Here is a 21787-nt window from a genome sequence, read left to right on the forward strand (position 1 = left end):
AATCAGCATCTTATGAGTTTCTTTTTATTGTTCAATGCATGGCCACACACACATATACTGGTTTTAATTTTTGCACTGTGCATCATGGGACAGTCACTATGGAGATGGTGATGTAGATGGGATACATTTTAGGAATTTACAGGGGTCCAAACACATCCCACATTCCTCAGGGAAAGTCAGCCGGCCCTCTCTCTTCAGAGTGTCCGTGATGACGAGCTACAACATGAAGCTCCTCGGCTCTTCCCTCGCTCCCGCCTCCCTCCAACATGACACCATGATAAATAAATCAGAATTCAAGATTTCCTTCTTCCGATCTGACGAAAAACCGACCCTTTCAATTTCCCTTAAACATTCTTCCATACGTCGTTCAAATTTGGCTAACAAAAAGCAAAATAAACATCATTTGGGTACAAAAATAAAATCCAAATTAAAACCGTCGACAGGGCGGAGCCTGTCGTGTTTTTTTAATTCCTTTTCTCTTCTCAGACAGAGATAGCACGATACATAAATCACTGGTCACAAAAGGTACACTGCAAAGAAAGAAAAATAACAACTTAATTATTTTTAAAAAGCCACGTAGGAAAGAAACCGATTCCGAAGAGGTGTACATCTTTCTTCCTCAACCTCTCCGGCCTTCGAGCTACGAGACCCCCGGTTTGTTTTTGACGGCTCGGGACCTCATGTCAGGTGGACAGAGCGTGTATGTTCTCGAGCTCCAAGCCGACTTCATACAACCCCCGACTTTACAAAACGCAGCGCGGCCAGACCCGCACATTCATGACCCTGTTTCTCAAATACAGACTGAAGGGAAGAAGAGGAGGGAACAGAAATCCAAACCACGGCTCTAAATATCTATATGGATTCATCTGAGCGTGTGTTGATGTGTGTGTGCGCGGTTTCTCTCTCGACACGTATGTACTCGTTTGCTAACATATACAGTGTATTCCTGGTTAGGGTGTGAACCAGGGGCACTTCAAAGTTGTGTAGCATCCCCCCACTGTTTCCTCACCCCGGCCACTAGGGGTCACTCTTTATGTTTAGGATTGGAAGTGGGAGATCTGCTGTTCTTTATCTTATCGCGCCGGTTCGCCCACGTGTCTCTGCCGTATTATTTATTTTTTTACTCCGCGGAATTTTCTTTTCCAGCTCTCTAAGCTTTGACTCTTTTCCTTCGATCCATCTTTCTGTTTTTTTTTTCCTTTTGGAGACGCAGATACACACAGAGCAAAAGAGTGGGAGAGAGAGAGGGAGCGAATGTTGTGATCGATTCAGCTATTCGCAGCACCGACAGCTGCCCCCCCCTCTCAGCCGATCTCCTTCCACTGCCGGTAGAACTCCACGATGTTCTTCAGCTCCATGCCCGCCGAGCTCGCCGCCTGCACCGCCGCCTGGGAGAGGGAGAACACAAACAAATTTACTAATGGTTCCAGATTAAATAAAAAACATATACACTCAATATTTACATAGTATTTAGTAATTGTTTATTCATTACAGCCGATGCATGTTTTAGAAACAAAGAGGACTTAGGTCTGAACTACCTGCGTTTAAAACTAAGGCTCATCTCTCAATCCTTTCCTCCCCTCATTAAATCAGATGCTACATCATAAACTTTTTTTCTGAAGTACAATAACTTCCTGTAGTACTTTAAACTACCACAATGAGGACATCACTGCAGAAGCTGAAGTTTAAGTGTGTTTGGGTTTGATGGTAGATGACCGTAGAGTGACTGACCTTCATGGCGGCTGACTGGCTGCAAAGCTCTTCCACCTGCTGGCCGGTGAGAATGGTCACCATGCCGGCTGTGTCTTCATCTCCGTTGTTCTGGGAGACTGTTAACTGACGACAGCTGTCCACCATCTTGTACAGATGCCTGCAAATACAGAGGAGGACCAGTCAGAGTCTAAATCATAAAGTGAAAAGTGTTAGAAAACAAACAGGAGAGCAAGTTTTTATTTACCAGGCTTCCATGTCCTGCCGTTTCAGTTTGTCTCTTTCAAAACTTCGACCCGACTCCTTCTGGCAACGTATGTACCTGAAGAAAAACATCAAGAACATTTAAGAAAACCTCTGACAGAGAGATATGACACGGAACTGAGGTAAGAAGCGAAGAGCTCAGAAACAAACCTGTTGCCTTTGCGGAATTCAGACTCCAGGAAGCGGATCCCATCCCTCGCACCGGGAATCTCCTTCTTCAGTCGGTCGAGTCCGTCAATTACTACAACGCAGAATAATGTTAAGTACCTGAGCAGACGTTTGTGAACAGGTCATTACATTCAAAGCTGGAACTACAAATGCTTATTTAAAATGTATTCTAATGTAGAAAACGTTCATTCAGGGCCTCATCATTGCACTGATTGCTACACACATGAAGCAAACACATCACCCTCTCCTGCTGCTCAGCACAGACAGGGGAGGAGTCACTGACCTGTCCGCGGGATGATGATAATGAAGCAGCCGCTGCCGGCCAGCTGTCGGATGAGGTTCAGGTGGTGGCAGAGAGCAGCTGCGTCTGGCACCAGGTAAGGAGACATGGACGACTGGGCCTTGGGCTGCTGGAGGCTGCCCTCTAGCTGCGACACCTCCAACTGCAAGGATCAGACAGAAACTCAGCAGCTGATGGTGGCTGATAAATGTGAGATAATGGAGGCTTCTGCTACAGCCTCTAACTTAAGTGAGATGGAGATGGATACTGGTATGATTACACCACACACAGAAATGTATATGGAATAAAATAAGTTTTTCAACATCTCTCAAATGTATGCTGAGTGTGATGACAGACACACAACTGTGCCTATGCAGTGTTACTGCTCAGTTTCAAATGTAAACCCAGAAGTGAACAAAGAGTGAGGATGTATTAACCTGTAGTCGAAGCTGAGCCATGTCCCTCATTAATCGATTTCGACGAGCCTCCTCCTCGGCCTGGACAAATCAAAATGAAGAACAGAAAGTCAACATCCAGTGTTTGTGCTTTAAACACAAGTCAAAACGTCTTTTGGTTCCAGCTCATTCATTAAACCTCATTCACAGTTATTTAAGTCAAACGTTACATAACACATTTCTACAGTTTTAGACCCCGTGTGGTGGTTCTGTTCAGACGTCACTCACCATTCGGAACTGGGCCTTTGCCTGCTGCACCAGATTGTCCTGCTCGGACTGGCTGATGCTGGTGAAGATCCCCGCCTCCGGGTTGAAGTGCAGCACGTTGCCCTGGAGATTTGTCAGGAAGTGGCCGAAGCTACGAATGCAACACACTCGCACGACACACTGGAGGAGAGAGACGGAATAGAATGATTTTATTATTTTAAGAACAGCTTGAACAATTTTTATTTATCGTAGCAAAACAGTTATAATCAGGGTTCAACAAACAATTATTTAAAAATCAATGTATTTGCAGAACATTTTCTTGAGCGATAAATACATTTATAAATTGTTTTGACTTAACGTAGAAAGGTGACGTTAACAAACTCTTTTTTCTGTATGTCCAACAGACCAAAACCTAAAATATTTAGTTCACTATTACACTAGACAAAGAAAAGCAGCTTAAACGATTAACTGATGATGAAAATAGCGGTTAATTATCTGTTGATCCACTAATCACTTCACCTCCAGCCGCAATAGTTGAGCCGATTTGATTAAATCTGTTGGAAATGTTTGTTGCAGCCTTATAAATATATTTTTATATAACAAACTAGACAATCGCCACAGACTAACGGCACTAGAATTTATAAAGAAAATCTATAAGAGCTGAGTCCTGTGTGTTCTTACCTCCTGCAGGGGGCTGAGGGACGGGTTGCGGTGAGTAAAGTCGAGGCGACGGTGAGCGACGCTGAGCGCAGGCAGGTGTCGCAGAGCCAAGTCCTCGGGCAGCAGCAGACTCTGGACCAGCCCGGGCTGCTCACACTCACTTAACAGCTGTGTCACCTCTGCATTCAGACCAAGCTCTGTGAAACACACATGGAACGAGATTCAGAGGAAGAAAATCACACAGGAGAATTATTCAGTGTGAAAGCTGTAAAGTGAGTCAACAGAACATGGATGAGATCAGAGCTGATGTGAACACAACTAATACATAAACTAACAACTACTACAAGAACAAATATAAATAAAGAATTTAGTAAAGGCATAAACAAGGTAGAAAGTACCTTAAAAAGAGATTCAGGATAGGAAACTGTTTTTTCAGTATCAACAATGCAAATATTTTCGTATTATGGACCCAGTGGGCTAAAATCCCTGACTGCTGTTCTGACAGCGTATAAATCTCTACACAGAGCAGTGTACTAGGAACTCACCAGCCTCGAGCATCTTGCTGCCATCTGGAAGCAGGTTGAGCAGCACCGACAGTCGGTTCCACAGACTCTGAGAACTCTGCAGAGAAAACAGTGGAGCACAGTTGGATAAATAAACAGCTGAGTCGCCGGACATTCACGTTCAAAGCAGGAGGAGCTGCTCCCTTACCTGTGCACACATGAGGATAATATCAGTGTTGGTCCTCAGCCAGTCAATGAACACTTTCACCACTTGGATCAACCCCTGATTGGTCAAGATCTCCAGCTTCTCCAAGAGGGTCTTCTCGCTATGCACCGAAGGAGCGCTGTGCTGGCTATCTTCAGAATCAGAGTCCAGGTCTGAGGGAAAAGGTGAAACAAAAATTCAGCAAACAATATCTTTCATTGGCACAGGAAAGCTAAAGGTTAAATGTACAATGAAAAGCAGGATACCATGTTCATTGGTTCCATTGGCAGTACCAGGGTTCATGTCACAGGGGGATTCTCCAGCAGGAGGAGGAGGTGGAGGAGTCTCTTGGGAGGGGGGAGCAGAAGCGTCAGTGGGGGTGGGATTACCCGAGGAAGATGAAGCTTGAGGTCTCAACAACATGTTGCTGAAGGTCGGTGCCAGACGGAAGCAGCGCTTGGACTGGAATAGCTGCGAGGACATGGCCTGGAGGTTACTGCTAATGCTGGAGTCACTGGGAATGAGGGGCCCGTTGGTGGTGGGAGGAGTATCAGCGTCCCTGTCGCCTCCTTCCTTGGGTTGCTCTTGGTCTTCCTCTTCCTCCTGGTGCTCCTGGGCCTGAGCCTCCAAGTTGTCTGCGCTCTCTGTGTCCTCAATGTCTTCCAAATCAGATCGAGACTCCTGGCTGTTCATGTCCGAGTCCGTCTCTACATCAAACGCCGTTCCTCCTTCCTCCTCCTCCTCCGAGCCGCTGCCCCAGCTCCCCTCCTCAACCTGGGGGGCTTTCTTAACCTCCTTACTGACAGTGGAAGAATTGAGGGCGGTTCCTGTCACGGTGCCACCTGTTGAATCAGCACCGCCACCCTTCTCTTCTTCATCTTCTTCTTCATCCTCACTCTCAAAGCCTTCGCTCAGGTCGCTCTCGTCCTCTCCTCGAGCGTCCTTGCGGGCAACGCGGCGTCGGCGGAGTCGAGACAGACGAGCGTACTTCTTCTTCTGCCTCTGTTTGTCCTCCTCTGACTTGCGCTGTTCCTCCATGCTGCTTTCCTTTTTGGCACCGACCCTTTCACAGCCATCTGCATCTTTCGCCGCCTCCTCCTCTTCATCATCTTCTTGCTCCAGAGAACCATTCTGCAGAGGCTTCTCCTCAGAGTGCTCTGTCGGTGGGGCTGCCAAATCTTTGTCCGGTTCATCTAGACAAAAATATAACATTTCACATATTTAAGATTTCATTTAAGATGATTCTATAAGAAACTCTATAAGAAATTGCTGTTGACAGCCACCTGAGCCAAGGATATTGTAATGAGATGGAAACTTCCCATCCTGCTGCAGTTGTCCCAAAAGAATTCAAACCACAAAGAGCTGCACTTCAATCCTCAAAGACGTTGCTGATGAGGAGGAATTAGGATTGATGCATTGATCTATGCAGGAGACACAGGCTGGGAGAATTCCTGTATTGTGCTGACTTGTGAGGATTTTCTTTTTAGAACTATCTTGTAGTTCAGCGTTCCCACACCACTTAAATATCACCTCAAAATGACCTTTCAAGGACTTTTCCAGATCAATATTTCCCTCAAATACAAGGGCCAAACACAGGATGGTATGAGACACACATCAAGGTTGATTATAGTAACTATGCAACTACTTAAGAAGCTCCAGAATTTTACAGTAACAGCAGTTTGTTGCCGTCTTCAGACTTGATTGTTCGCACAATTAGGACTTTCACAAATGAAGAATGAAGCTCCGGACAGATTGTTGAATCGCCAAACCTTTTAGATGAAGAGTGATGCAGAATGCAGGGTGAAGGATATAACGTATAAAACCCGCTGCGGACGTCACTTTCCAAGTTTTTCCATCTGTTACCTGACACGTCTTTTTAATATATTTGTATATTGTATTTGTTTTTCTTTCAGTAGAAACCCCGGAGAACATCTGAAGCCTCTGCATATGCAGACAGCGTTTTCATCTCTCACCTGTGGCGTCAGTTTGAAGAGGATGCACCTGGCTCTCCGCTTCCTCCAGCTCCGCCTGCAGCCGGATGTTCACGTGGTTCACCAGGTGGGAAAACAGGGCCAGGGTAAAAGCTATGGATGCACTGTACTGCTTCGATCCTAATGACACAACATGCCAACAACTGTTAGTACCCAGACAACAAATTATTAAATTTAGGTAGTTATCAAAATTCAAAGCTGTACTTCTTCAGATATGTATTCCTTAATTGTTTCAGAACATGTGGCCTGTTGTATACAGTGATTTAGCTTTTTTTCCATTTATATGCATTAATCTGTTAAGTAAAACAGCATATACTTAATATGATGTTTGTCCTGCAATGTCCCCACAGACATACTGAAAATATACAAATAGTGTAATCAGTGAGCGGACACCAACCTCCCCTCTTCAGGCTGTGCACCACCATCAGACAAGTGACCACCATCTTGAAGACGAGAGTGTCAGGCAGCACGGGGCAGGAGCTGTCGGCGTGCTGCTGCTCCTCCTCTTCCTCGCTGAGGGAGTGGCGGGTGCCACCCTGTGGTTGAGGCGGCAGGTAGAACAGCACCAGGTTGAAGTCCTCCAGCACCGACTGGCAGAGCGACGTCAGCTCCGTCTCCATCAGACTACAGTGGGAAACAACGAAGTGAGGCAATGAAGTAAACACAACTTAACAATGACTAATGTTAAGATTCAGATTTAGGAGAGAATGTACAGAAGAGTGACAAGGTTGTATTATGTGCTTATTTTTGCTGCATGTAATATTTATTCTTATACAATATAAACAATTTACTTGGAATCACTATGTTGTGACATGTCGGTTGATACTTTGAAAAAAAAAAAAAAAAAAAATTCAAATATTTGAGATGGAAACACCTTCTTTAAATACCAATAAAATGGTTACAGATTCAATATAGGGTCGCGTCCAAAGGTTTATTTCCACTTTGGACTTTGGTTCTCGAACAGAAGACAAACAGCGCAGACCCTCACCTGTTCTTGGGCTGCAGGAGGCTCTGCAGATACATGAAGCTCACCAGGAGACGCTTAATGTCTTTAGATCTGTGGAGAAAAACATACATTTTAGACAATATATTTATCAATGAAATTCAGCTTTTTTTGTCTTCACCAAATTAGAAAAAAATACTATTCTTCAAGCATTTATAAGAACGCTTTTAACTCAGGGGAGTTAATTATTTGCTCTGGGCGTAATAGTTATGTAAATAATTTCTGATGGTAAATAAACTGTGGCATTAACCGTTAGTCCCAGTGCAGCTTAATGAGTAATCCTACTCAAGTGTCACTGGAATGCTTGTGGACACCAGCATGGAAAAGCCACATGAGAAAAAATAAGGATCTATACTTCCAGAATAACAAAGCATCATCTGCTGAAATTATTATTTGACACTCTTCTTTTGTATTGTATTCCAACTGAGCAATTCCACATTCTCTCCTTAAACAAACTAATTTCCCCACAGGGATCGTCAATCAGCTAATCCCATCTGCAGCAAGATTCTGCTTCATCCCATCAACGGCGAGAGAGCCTTTGTGATTAAAAAGGCGAGAACACAAGTCGGTAATTACATAAGGCCCCAGATATCAAGTGGGATTAGATTAAAAATTACTCTGGGGTGTCAGAACAGTGAAGTCAGAATATTCTGTTTATTTCAGACTGATCAGAGATTCCACTGCAGACCAGGGAGGGCTCAGTATTTAAGGATGGCCATTATTCTTGAAATCAAATTTAATTTGTTTCAAACACATTCGGTCTGAGTGGGTTTACCATGAACCAAAATACAAGGGAGAGCATTTAATGAGGGCAAGAAGAATAAACAAACTATCACTTTATAAAAATATCCTGTAATTCCTCCTCACCTTTGCCGAGATGGAGACAGCTTCTTCATTTCCTGCTTCTTCACTTGATGGTACATCTTGGCAGCTTTGTCAAACAGGCGCTTCAGGTTGCCATAGGCGCCCTCGAAGGGGGATTCTGATTGGATGCTAGGCACAAAGAAAATATCTGTTAGGACTCATAATTGATCAGATTTGGTAATTTTCTAATATGACTTGTAACGGCAAATAAGCATTCTTCACCAGCGTAGGTAGTAGTAGGTCGCTTCAACGTTGTAGAACTTGCTCCCTGCCAGTGTTCCCAGTTGATTAAAAGGCATTCCTTTAGACAGGTGGGCAAAGAAACCAGTTAATATTTATTTTGGAGTTACCTGAAGTGGACTGAGAATTATTAGCAAATGCTCAAAGGTCAATATGTAAAAAAAAACTAAAAACTATTCTATTAAGTAATTTCGAAAAAACTTGAAGTATTTGCAAAATTACCTCCAGTTGTGTAAACAATATGGATATTGATTCACGTCCTTTTGTATTATTATTTTCATATGGTGTCTGATTAGTGCAGTGTTCAGAGGTTTAATATTACAGTCACTCACCCACATGTGGCATGACAGACAGGGCCTGATGGTAAAACCTCTCTGCCAGCTGCTCAGCCTCCACTCCGGCAAGTTCATTCTGGTAACGGGCTGCAGAGCAAAGAACATTACAAAGTTAAAAACTAACAAAAAATAGATTTGAGGAGGAACACTTCGTTTTATATGGGTGAATAATACCTGTTTATGAAATGTCAGTGCACAGAAATGCAGATAGCTGACAGAATTTAAACTCCAGCAATGTTCAGTTCAATAATGTATAATCCAAATACCAATATCTCTGTAAGTCTAAACAGCCGCCTGCCAGTAATACCGAAGCCAAACTTCCCACGCTGAATGACACACATGCTGTCTAACAACTCTACAAGCTGGCGGAAGGGAGAGAGAGGAGTTCACTGCATATTTTATTATCTTGTTATTACCTAAATCTCCGAGGTAGACCAGACAGCGATGACAGGCCATCTGTGCCCATTCCATCTCCTTGGGGGTGGCTGAAACCGGCTTCTTTCGACCTGCGAGGGACATTTACACAAAGCATTTTTTTTGTTATACATTTCATTTTGTTGATGCACTTATCTAGAATGCTTTGGAGTTATGCAAGAGCAGAACACGGTTAAATTCCAGCAAAGCAACAGAGGAGTCGCCATTTTTTGACACAGAATCCCTATGTTTATCTAAGATTTGAACAAGCAGACAGCCTGTTCCATACATGTGAATGTTACACATCCATCCAACAAACATTAAGTAACTGATTAGATAATTCGATGCGGCTCGTCTGTTCTCTATCTGTGCAAAAATTTGCGCAACTGACCGATGAGTGGATCTGTGACGTGGGTCCAGTCGATGCACTCCTGCAGCTCCAGCTGGTAGTGGGACTGGATGTAGAGCAGCAGGTGTTGGTAGAAACCCACGCCGGCGATCAAGTGCGTACGGTACGCACACTCCAAAGCACTGCGACTATGGATGTGCTACAGCAAAGAGAAGAGAAAGAAAAACTAAAATATTAAAAGAGATGACCAGCACGCACAGCTAAGGCTGACTTTTGTAGTGGAACAAGCACTAAAAAATTTAAATAAACATGTTTGTAAACAACAAATCCGGTGAGAAATGATTTAACTACATTTGATAATAGTATAAATGTGAGTGAGCCGATGCATAACATGTACACTCTTTGTACTTAGTGAGGCAGTTTACAGACGAGTGACCAGCAAATGGAAATGTCATGTTAGATTTGACCGCTGCAGCCCCACTCACCTTCTTGTTGGTCTTGATGACCTGGATGACCTCGTAGTAGACCTTCCTCCACAGCAGCTCCTCAGCCTTACGGCCGTAGTCGACGGGGTGGAGAAACATCAGTTTTACACAAAGCTCCCTCAGCCTAAAAAAAAACCAACAACACAGAAACACAGATTCACTCTCATGCTTGAGTTCGGGAGGAAGTTGGATCACCGGTTTGACAAGTGGACCAATGAGTCAACCGAGTGTCACACAAAGAGGCGGGGCTACCATGGAACAGAGAAACAGGATTTTTCTGACACTGGTTTCACGTTCTCAGGTGTGATTATTTTGACGCTTCTCACTTTAATATTGTAAAATGACAGTGGAGCTAACATACACACAGTTGACAGTTTACCAGGTGCAACCAGCTATTCTCCAATGCCAGAGAGGATAATAAAAACAATGTGATAATACCATCAGCCTCATCTTGGTCTGAGGTACCAGTATGACCACAGCTCTCACACTAAACTGTCTTTGAGGGATCTGAAAACTGATGGATAAACCCTTTAAATACTAGTGTAAAATCATCCCATGAAGCTTGGGGTGATGATTTAAAAACGTTATATTTGCGCCAACAATCAAAAACACAAAGAGATTCCCTGTACTGTATATGACAAAGAAGAGAAAAGGAGAAAATATTGTAGAAACTGGAACTAGCAGACGTTTTGCATCTTTTTTAGTAGATGCTCTTAAATAATCAGTCAAACTGATGCATCTGCTCATTGATTAAACTCTACATCTTGCAGTCTTGACCTGACTGCAGGGCAATCAAGGAAAATTGTAGACTGCAGATGTAGGCTGAAACTGACATTGCTGTACAGTGATTAAGCAGGATGAGATACTATCTCCTGTTTCTGTCTGCGCAGACACTTTAGGTTGTTTCTCACATTTACGTGATACTTCCTCTTTCTGTGCTTTCTCTTTTTGTTTATTCTATTGCAGTGCTGTACGCCCTGAGAGAGGATCCCTCACATGTGGCTCTCTCTGGAGATTTCTACATTTCCCCTGTTAACAGGGTTTTATTTTGGTGGTTTGTCCTTACTCTAGTTGAGGGATAGAGAACTTTACACCTTGTTAAGCCCCATGAGAGAATTTGTTGAAGAAGAGAAACAGGGTATGTGTGTATGTAGGTATCAGAGGATGAACCTCTCCAAATCAAAAAGAAACAGAGCTTTGGGAAACAGTCTCGATAAATTCTCAGAATACCCGTCTGTGTTAATAAAGGACCTTCTAGGTTTCGCAAACATCTCCAGTTAAAGGATTAGTGTGTAGAGTTGAGTGGTATCTAGTGTTGAAGTTGCAGCTGAATACCTCTTTAACCTGAGGGGTACATGTGAGAAGGGGGAGAACCTGTGGAAACCTTCAGATGTCATAAAAGCTTAAAAAGGTGTTTCGTTTGACCAGTGGGTCACAAACTGGGGTTGGATTTGAAGTGGACACACAAGAAGACATGCAGGCAATAGACCAACTCCACATTAGTGAGCCACTGTGATTTGAGAAGACCTATGCAGATGTGCAGGGGACAGATGGACAGATGTTTCTCATGCACGCTGCTGGACGTACTTGTTGCGAAGGCTGATGTTCTCCGGCTTGAAGACCTCTCTGTAGGACGCTTTACTGCCGATGATCACATCCAGTTTGTGCACGGACTCCACCACAGCCCTGGGTAACGGTTGACAAACACACAGTACATTAGCATATTGACAAAGCTAAACATTTACAGGTTGATGGAAGAGGGACGTCAGGCGCGAGCAGCCGCATGCAGCTCAGTTTCATTTCTCCAGAACAAAGACAGCAGCGGCTGGTGCAGCTGATTGACCCACATCACAGCGACCATGACACACTGACCTGCTGCAGGGGCCGAGGAGGGAGCGGAGGGTTTCCTTTTAGTAGCAAAGCGCTAAGTTAGCTAGCACAATAACGTCCAATTAGCACCTTGGCTAGCTTTGGCCAAAAAACGGCCTCGCCAACTTACCTGTAAAGCCGCTTGATGAGAAGGACCTTCGCCTCTGGCTCGCTGTCCTGTCCCGGTCCGCTCATGTTCGCGGGTATCCGGTGGTTTGTTCCCACGCTCCGGCGCCTGTCCGCCGCGTCCTCCCGCCCTCCGCACTCCAACTTGTCGCGGCCACTCGGGTTCGGCTCCCCCGGCAGTGACAACCGTGTTGATAGCCGGCTAGCTGCTAGCTACCCGGGCTGCGTTAGCTTCCCTCCCCTTCCCTGCGAGTCTCGTTTCGGTTCTCGTGTCCTTTGGCAAGACCCCCCTCTACCCATCCGCTCCGGGGCCCGGGTTGGAGGGGGTGCCGGGTAACTGAAGCTCCTCCCGGTCAGCTGAAGCGCTCCGAGATGCTCCTTGTGTTGTTCCCCGATCCAGCCATTGCTACGAGGGCGGCCATTACTCCTCTCAGGCAGCGACCGCCTGGATATCGCGAGATTTCAGAGCAGTCACGAAAATAAGGTCGTCAGTTCCACATGTGGGAAATAAGACTTGTTTATTATTATCAGTATTATTAAAACTGATAATAATAATAATAAATTAATGCATTTTCACCACTTTCTAATTTTTTGCAAAGTTAAATTAATTTGCCTGAAAAAATAAATAAATAATAATAATGATAATAATCCTTACAATTTCAATAGGGGCTCCCACTGTCTCCTACCCTATTATTATTTATAATAATATTTATTATTAACCAGTTTAATAATGAGGAAATTAAAATACATTAAATTCAATGAGAAATAAAAGTCACTTCATGATTATAAAAATAAGACCAAAACAAATGAATGTAAGATGGGAAATGGAAGTCGCTTAATATAATAAAAAACAAGATTAAATGAAGAAGCATAAGATGGGGATTAAAAGAAGCTGATTATTATAATGAACATTTGTCACAATATTACATTTAAATGAAAACATTTACTTAAACAATAAAATGAAATATAATAAAAACATAATAAGTAAAATACAATATCTTTACATATTTTGGCTTTAACCAGGGGTGTGAGAGATGTGCTCTCAAAGGCAAATAGTTGATAAGCTAATCTGCAAAACTAGTCCTTTTTACTTTGCTACTATCTATACACTGAAAAGATAGTAAAACTGTAGTTTGTTCCATAGATGAGTAAATAAAAACAGAGGGTTAATGATTGATTGTGACAGAATGATATTTACCAAGAATAACTGCAGGTCTCTGGGCACAAGGACCATGTTCACCATAAACTCTGTTGATGTAATTCCTCTTGTTTGCCAATAGAGGTCTACAGAGATCAGAGATTATCTAATTCATCCACAAAGCAATGTCTGAATCACAGAGAAAGAAAAAGGCTTTTGAGTGACGCTCGCTTCCATAATTTAATGTATATTTATCTCCGGACTTTGGAAACTGGCGATTGTCATATTGCATGTAACCAATGTAACCAATTATGTGTGTGTAACCAATTATGTGTGTGTGTGTGTATGATGTTTGGTGCTGGTTGAGGTGGAACCCACAGCTCAGTGTGTTCCTCTTACGCAGCACAAATTACCCCATTGCTCCTCCAATGAGCTCTTTTTTATTTTTTATGCTCTGTCCAAACGCAGAAGTTGCCAACCCACTGAGGAACTGCGAGCGATTAAGTGTAGGAGGATGAGGATAATTACAAGCTTGCTCTATTCTGTTCAATCCCCCAGCTCCCTGCGGATCCTGCCTGCCATCCTCCCAGTCGGCAGCTCAGCCGGGGAGAGAGGGAGGAGATGATCTGCTCAGGAGAAGAGCCACAGACCTGACATGCAGAGGAAATGAGGATGGCCAAGATGAGCAAACAATGTCATGCATACGTACCTGTGATGTGAGTGAATGGGTGAGTAGGTTTAGGAAATGAATGAAACACTGGAAGATCAACACTCATGTAGGATACGTCATTTGTTTTCTCTTTTAATTCAGTAATAAGGTTCATAGTTTTTAACTTAAAGATGATTTAGTTTATTGTGCAATTCTTGATGCATACTTTGAGCCTATAAGTTGTGTGATTCCAAAACAATTCGTAAATTAATCGGTTAGATAATGAATCATCTGACTTTGATGTCAAAACTAATACTTTGGGATATTTTATTCTGTTTATCAGAGAAAAGCAGCTGCTTAAAATGTCACTGTGGTTTTATTTTTATCCCACTTTAGGCTAGAAAATTGCATTTATGATTGACAAATTAATGAATTGATGATGATGTAAATATTCTTCAGAAGAAAAGACCAAATATTACCCCTAGTAAAGTCAGCCATGTTTCTCACTTACATTGTATATTTCAGGTGGATTATTCTTAGATGTGGAGCTATACATATTGGGGGCATAGGACAGGGTTATGTAGGATTTAATCTAGATAAACTACAGCAAATTCATTCAAATGAAGGAACATTTCAGCACATTTATTAATGCTTTCAATAGTTTTTGTTCAATAATGAGTAAGTTTAGCTAAGTTCAATGTTGTTACAGTGTTTTCATGGGATTTGATAATAAAAAAAAATAGAATATAACCACAATAACCCTTTAATCTTACATGGATGGATGAGAGCTGTCCAAGTTTGTGCAGGAACAAAACACACACATGTCCAAGTTAAGAATTTAATTATTTGTTTATTTAATAATTTATTTACGTTTCTCTATCTCCAGATTCACCCACCCGAAAAATATAAATTTCCGGTGTATCCCCCTCCCCCCAAAAAAAAGAAAAGAAAGAAAGAAAAGGAACAATGGCATCTTCATCAACCCGCATCAAAAGAAACCAATCAACAAAATCAAAGTGGCAATAATTATTATCATTATTACAATAATAATTCAATGATCAGAATATCCACATTCATAACAAATCCATATACAACTGCAATACACTCTTCAACACCACTCTTCCATTAATATACACAAAATCCCCAAATGTCTGTCCTGTCAAAACAACAATAGAGGAGTTTCTCTGGGAGGGGGGGGGGGGGGGGGCTATGGCTTGTCAAGGGGGTATGAAGATGAGTGACCAGTGCAGTTATGGATCTAAGGTTAGTAAGAGTATAAGGGGAGGGGAGGCACACTGATTTAGTAAGGACCTATACAAAAACAAGCGATGTTAAGTAATGACAGAATACTTTCACGGAGGAGTTTGCCAGTCTAGCCGCTTCTCAGCAAAAGGCCAGAAGGCTCCATGAGAGGCAGAATTTGGGGAACAAAATTTCAAGAAATATATAAGGGTTATCGGAATAAATATATAAATCTGAATGACAACCGCTGAAAACATATACCATAGGAACCTAAAGTGAAAGTCAGATACGCATGAACTAAAAAAAAACAGGTTATTTTTTCCCAAAGAAATGCTGATGGAGGTTTTCGGAAAGAAAACAAAAGAAAACAAAAAAATTGTCTTAAGTCTATGTATGTACAAACATTGCTTGGTCACCCAAAATCTACTTAGAAAAGCTTTTTAGTCGATCAGAAAATGAGTGCAAGCTTAAGATTAATGTGAGTTACTTCTTGTAGGAGAGCTTCGAGAACGCAGCTGTAAGGGACAGACCCGGCTGATACTCTACGTCTGCAAACAAAGTGCCTCTGATAGCTGTCAGGACATTGAAAAACCTTTCCATGCCTCAGTATCGGTAACTTGTAGAAGACCTATTCATAGAAAGAGAGAGAAACATTAGAGGAAAAAATAACTGTACACTCTGCATATACAAACAAACTGTATATGTACATGGACATACCATATATACACATTTATCCGGTATATACACAAAGATTTAGCCGGTACACACACTTATATACAGACACATTCACTCGTTTCAGAAAGGACCTCTAACATATCTCTCTCTCTGTGTCCTCGCGTCAGTCATAAACGGGAATGGCAGGGATTTCAACTCTGCTTGGTGTCAGTGGAGTCCGTCTGTAGAAAGTGTGGCTGCATTGAAACCAAGAGTTCATCCACCGCTCTTTCAAAGGGGGGGGGTCGAAGTAGGGCACAAAATACCTCTGAGAACTTCTACGTCCACCCGCTTTCTCATCGTCCGTAAAATGGAGAGCTCCATGGCGATTCTGTTATGGGGGGGGGGGGGGGGGGGTCGTCCACACTTTGTTTGTGTTTTGAATGATTATACCCAAGAGGAAGGAAGGAGTGCACAGGTCACAGCAGTGTGCCAACTGTGCTGAGGGGAGTAGGCAAAACACAAGTTTGTCCCTTTTTGTCGCAGTCCATCAGGGCAACGGTTCACTTCTCCACAAGATTGTCTCAGTAAGAAAACTCGGTTCATATAAAATGGATTATTCATGAGCTTCCGTTAGATAGAGGCGTCTATCTATATCAAGAAATAAATATCTGCTCCTGAAGGTTTCTGAATGAGGACGTTGTTCTAGTACACTATCGTAAGAATAAGCAGTATCATAGAAATATAAATAATAACATTCTGTCCGGTTTCTCCGCTGGAAGCCAGAGCTTTGTTTCTGAAGCAGTTTCACTTGTTGTATTAGGCTGTGCATATTTAGGTTCCTTTAAAAGTCAAAGTCTGAAAGAGATTCAAACGGAAGAGCTATAAACTATGGAGTAAAGTACACAAGTCAAGTGTGTTTCAAAAAGGAGTAAGAAGGAAGTGGTTAAATAATGCTTTGAGAATCCTAGATAGATAAAGAGTGAGCAGATGTAGAGGAATCAAAGGGTAATTTGAAAAGACTACGAAAGAGAGAGAGAGAGACGAAGAGAGGAAGAAAGATAGAGAGGTGGAAATAAATGCTTTGAAAGAATATCAGCTTTGACTGAAATTTCAAGAGACGTCAAGCACCGTTGAAATACATCTTACCCCACAAAACATCTCCCCTCTCTCTCATTTTGAGCATCGAGCCCTCCTTGGTCTTTGTGTTCCTCCGCTCTGCCGACTGATCGGACTGCATAGCTGTTCTTTGCATGCTCGGCAGGCCGCCGAAAGCCAAATACAAGTCCGGCCTGCCTTTTAAAAGTAAAACGTAGATCCAATCACAAGGCTCAGACACACTTTAAAAAAAAAAATCAATCAGAGAGAGAGGGCCCAGGTAAAGTGGAAGTGAAAAAAAAAGAAAAAAAGAAGGACCCCAGCATTTCCTTACATGGTCCGCTGGGGCTCTGCACCATCCTTTGAGCAAAGAGACTGGGACCAATGCCCCAAGTTCTCCCTTTGTCAGCCAATCGCGTCACGAGAGAGGGCTCTGGACACTTGGCCATGCCACCCTGTGGACTGCCGATGGCGCATCAGCCAATTAGGTTCCACATTGTCCTCCACCATGAAGCTTTGAGAGTGGCTAGGGGGGAGAAGAGAAAGGGAAACAGAGAGAGAGAGAAGAAACGGAGGAGGGTGCTTGATCAGGTGCTATTGAAGCATAGCTATTGACCGAGTGTCTGCGTGGTGGCAGTCGTTCCGAAGCTGGACTAGTCTCTGCGCTAAAGTTGTGTGTGTTCAGCTCTGAGGCAACTGCTTGTTTACCTGAGTCACTGAGGTATTTTCACAGCAATGATAATTTCTCAATCAGCTCTGAGAAGACTGGATGTTCAAACCTACAGCCCGCTTTGGATCCCACAGGAATCAGGCTCATGAGAAAAGAGTAGCCTTACAAGCCGTCTGAATCCAAGACAATCTGTTCACTGACTATAAATATGAATCTAATCTAAATTAATCTACCAGCTCTTGACTATGAACTATTAGCTTTGGCCATTTCTATCTCGGAGTCGTTTTATTCCCTCTGAGGTGAAAAGTGGCTGAAACAAAGCTGAAGTGAAACTCTTGACACTCTTCCTGGTTTTATAGAAGGTGAGTTGTTGCAGAGCGACACCGGCGTGTGAGGCTATACGGGGACAAAAAACAGGTTCACATCCAGACAAACCTTTCAACAGACATATTCATACACAACATGAGGGATTATGGATACACATTACACACATTTCAACGACTCAGCATTAGACACACAAGAAACTGAAAAGTTAATTTAAAGAAAATACATCAAATCGTCTAAAATTTCCTTTAAATTAAATGATCTAATCCTATTTTCAAACACTTTCACAAATAGATGCCAGTTGTTTAGTTTCTTTTGAAAGGAAACTACACAACATTTTTAGAAATTATTCAAAATTTTAAAGCATCCTCTGTGTAATATATTCTCAAAGTCTTAAGCAAGGCTTTTTATGGTGCATTTGGTTGATGACTGGCTAATCTACTGGCCACAGGATGCTGAATATACTTATCCCAGGCACTTAATGGCAAGCTTAGCAAACCTAAAGTGTTGAAATTGTCATTTAGGAATGAACAAACTGATACTTGCAATGGTTACTGTAATTCAATGTGGTACATGCCCCAAACTAAAAACATTAAGGGGTAAATAACAATCTGTCATTAGCGTTTAACATTAGTTTTGGTGAGAAATATTAGCGAAAACTTCAAAACAAAGACTCATTTTATGTATATGGAAACCAAATAATATTTCTTAACTTAAAAAAAATGTTTTCAAGTATCTTATTTCGGTTTTAAAATGATTGTTGGTCTGTGTAAACTGAAAATAAAGGACTTCTTTGCAATGTGTTCAGAAGCTGATCCTTATGTGAGCTGCAGAGCTGTGTTTAATATCTGTAAATCAAAACCAGAGATTGGAGGAGGATGCTGCTGCTAAAACACAGACATGGAAACTCCCGACTCTCGACATCAGAACACAACAGGATGCACAAAGAACAAACACAGAGACAGGTACAACAACATACTGGAGGGGGGGGGATCCTGTCAGAGACAGAAGAGAGAGAGAAGAGACAGTGAGTGAATCATGAAAGAGGCAGTGCTATGGCAGACAAACATTTGACTTGGAAAATGGCACCATTTGTTTCTGTTTAGCACCAGTTTATCACATATTGGTTCTGAGATTGAGAAGAGAAAAATCGCACGAGCTCAAGTCCCAAAAAACCAGAAGTCCCTTAGAGTGGAAAACAAAATAAAACAAGTTCCCAGAAACGTCACTCAAACCTTTTTTTACGATCTTGTGTCTTTGAATCTCTGTTTCCAGCCCATAGATCAAACTAAAACATGGATCTCAACCCGTTATCTCTATTGGAAAACCCTGTTGTAAAAGACTCAAAGGCACTAAAGAAGCCAGACTACATCGCCACCTCTCTGCCTCACACACCTCTGCAGCCTGGCGTGTTCAGGATAGGTTTATTAACTGCACCTACGGTACATCCAAGAGTTACTATAAGCTCGCTTGTAGCACGTCTCCACTGATGGCTACTATGAAGTCTTTGGGGGGGTGCAAGACATTCTATTAGCGCTTGTTCCTCACGTGGCGGGACATGAGCGCACGGAGCAGATGTTCATATATCGGCTCGGTGTGTTCGTCGATTGCTTGGTGCGACTGATTCAACCAGTGTGTGATCGGGTATCATCATCTTGTCCTGCAAGACTGATACGAGCGGCAGCTCCGCGTGAGAGTCGAGAGATAAAGTGTCCGTTGAAGAGCCCTTGGTGTTGTGTGTCGATGTGTTATGCACTGTACAGTAGGATTGTGGTTACTACTCGTCCCCTGCACACTGTTCTTCTCTCTCTCTCGCCCAGGTGTGGGTAAGAATATAAACAGCGATTTTTTTCGAGTTTCAAAGCATCGTCTCGCTAAACAGGAGAACGCAGGGTCAGTGTTTTTCCTTTTTCCTTTAGTGTCCTCTCTCTCTGATTTGGCTCAGTGTTGTGTTTGACCTACTCCCCTTTCCTCTGCTATGCCTGAAGGTGCCGGGGTTCCAGATGCCTGTGACGTGGGGGAGGATGTTTGGTTGCCTCGGAGCTCTCCATTCTGACTAGGGTGCTGATGAGGAGCGGGTAGAGAGGGAGGGTCTACGCTTTGAGGGAGGACTCCATTGTGGGGCGAGCTGTCAGAGGAAATGCCTGAGGAAGAGACTCTGAGGCCTTGATGGTTGGTTACCGCTCCTCCTCTTTGTCCTCCTCCTCCTCCCCCTCCACCTTCAGTTTTCACACCGGGGTCTGCAGAACCCAGGGAGGAAAGCTGGTCCTCCTAGCGAGATAGAGAGAGAGGGGAGGGGAAAGAGGAGGAGGAGGAGGAGCGGGGAGAGATGGTCGTAGAAAAGAGGCCATTCAATGAGCGGTGTGGAGGGATGTGAGGAGTTTCAAAGGAGACGTCCAATCAAGGCAGATAACGTGACATGTAGAGGGAAAGTAATCACATGTTGTGGAGGTGTGAGAGCGTGTGGGAGGAGGTAAGAAGAGTGAGATAAAAGATGAGGAGGTGAGGGACAAGGAGGAGAATTACCAAATAAGGAGGTGGTTGAATTGAAGTGGAGAATATAAACATAGAAAAACAGGAAGAACCAGTTGGGATGAGAACATGTAGAAGGCGATGGCGGAGGCAACGCAAGGAGGAATTAGAAAGTAAAGGACATCGGTGATAAGGGACAGAGGAAGAAGGAGAGAGACAGAAAGAGGAGACAGTCCAATGAGTTACGGAGTTGATGCATGAGGTACACAGATAAAAATGGCAGCACAGGAGAGAGGACACAGGGAAAGAAGGGATGAAGGAGGAATTAAAACTCTGGAGGTCACACGTCTTGATCCTCTCGAGGTGGGGGGGGGGAGTAAGGGGTGTTTGTCGGGTGACATGTCAGGAAAATATCTTTGGCATTGAATACAAAATCATGTCCAATGATAACTAAGTTTAAAAATGTGCGTGCTCGCCTAAATAACTTGAATAAAAGGCGAGGAAAGAACTCTACACTTATGGCACCTTAACAACACACACTACAGCAATTGGCTTGTGACTAAAAAACATGCACAAAAAAATTAAAATAAAAAGAAGGTCAAGCCACATAGAGCTTAGCGCCAGGTTTAAAAAGCGAGATAAGGGTGCATCCTATAGCCTGGGCATGAAATCCAAAACTCTGTCACATTCACCAAACCAAAAAGTCAAACCCAAACCCAGTGACGGTGCAGCAACCAGCTGCCTCACTGGTGCACAGCCTGGGTCGGAGCTTTTGACTGGTGATCTAGTCAAAGTTTGGTTTTTGCCATATTTTCTTACCCACAGCGGTACGTTGGCACCAAAAGATTGCTACACAAACACTAGTTTCATTATTGTTATGCTGCGTGTCAGAGTGTTTGCAAGGCTTCACTCCCAGCCGTGTTCACTGACGTCTGTGCAGGAGCAGTGGGAAGAGAAAACAATGGGGTTATTGTGCCGGGAGACAACTCTATGAGTACTCTATTCATAACGCTGTTTAATGTAGAGCTGCTGCAAGATTATTCAAATACAGACGCATTTTTGAAAGCTGGACTCACAGTTTTACCATCAGACCTGGGTAGAAACCTCATAGAGTAATTGCTCTTGATTTATCACGCCTGGCACATTTGCCGCGTGGTGTCGAGACATAATTACAGGGAGTCCGCAAAAAAACGAGACATCGGCGGCACGTGCATGTCATTTAGTTGTTCTGTGTCAAACAGGAAGATATGTGCGCCATTAAATAGCACTTTAATGCTTCCATACACTGTGTGAAGTATGAGATTCTGGAGCATGGATGGAATGAAGTGCTGTAGGGGGTGGTGGGGGGTGGGGGGGAGACAGGAAGGAGGAGAGATAGCTTGCTCTGCATCCAGTAGACGAAAAATGAATAA

At 43.1% G+C, this 21787-nt stretch overlaps 2 protein-coding genes across 4 annotated transcripts in view; both read right to left on the bottom strand.

The window, feature by feature from the left end:
• Nucleotides 1-2: 2 nt before the first annotated feature.
• On the bottom strand, nt 3-12577 carry smg5 (SMG5 nonsense mediated mRNA decay factor). Its single transcript, XM_062399074.1, has 22 exons — nt 12133-12577; nt 11721-11819; nt 10134-10257; nt 9691-9847; nt 9302-9391; nt 8883-8972; nt 8533-8611; nt 8314-8439; nt 7432-7500; nt 6841-7067; nt 6426-6563; nt 4719-5645; nt 4456-4625; nt 4290-4365; nt 3766-3941; nt 3106-3264; nt 2860-2919; nt 2426-2585; nt 2125-2215; nt 1958-2032; nt 1732-1870; nt 3-1388 (listed from the first exon to the last, which is right to left on the bottom strand). The coding sequence occupies exons 1-22, from the start codon at nt 12195-12197 to the stop codon at nt 1305-1307; spliced, it is 3381 nt and encodes a 1126-aa protein (XP_062255058.1). The 5' UTR covers nt 12198-12577; the 3' UTR covers nt 3-1304.
• Nucleotides 12578-14793: 2216 nt separating this feature from the next.
• The window catches only part of syngap1b (synaptic Ras GTPase activating protein 1b), a 118567-nt gene continuing 111573 nt past the window's right edge, over nt 14794-21787 (bottom strand). For 2 of the 3 annotated variants that reach the window (XM_062399349.1, XM_062399347.1), the window contains exon 22: nt 14794-17435. In XM_062399349.1, coding sequence (XP_062255333.1) covers nt 17315-17435 — 121 coding nt within the window. In that variant the 3' untranslated portion in view covers nt 14794-17314. Of the gene's footprint in view, nt 17436-20017; nt 20175-21787 lie in introns of those variants that run through there. The other variant, XM_062399348.1, reaches the window with a different exon arrangement.

Source organism: Platichthys flesus, chromosome 11, assembly GCF_949316205.1.
Source record: "Platichthys flesus chromosome 11, fPlaFle2.1, whole genome shotgun sequence".
NCBI classification, from domain to species: Eukaryota; Metazoa; Chordata; class Actinopteri; order Pleuronectiformes; family Pleuronectidae; genus Platichthys; species Platichthys flesus.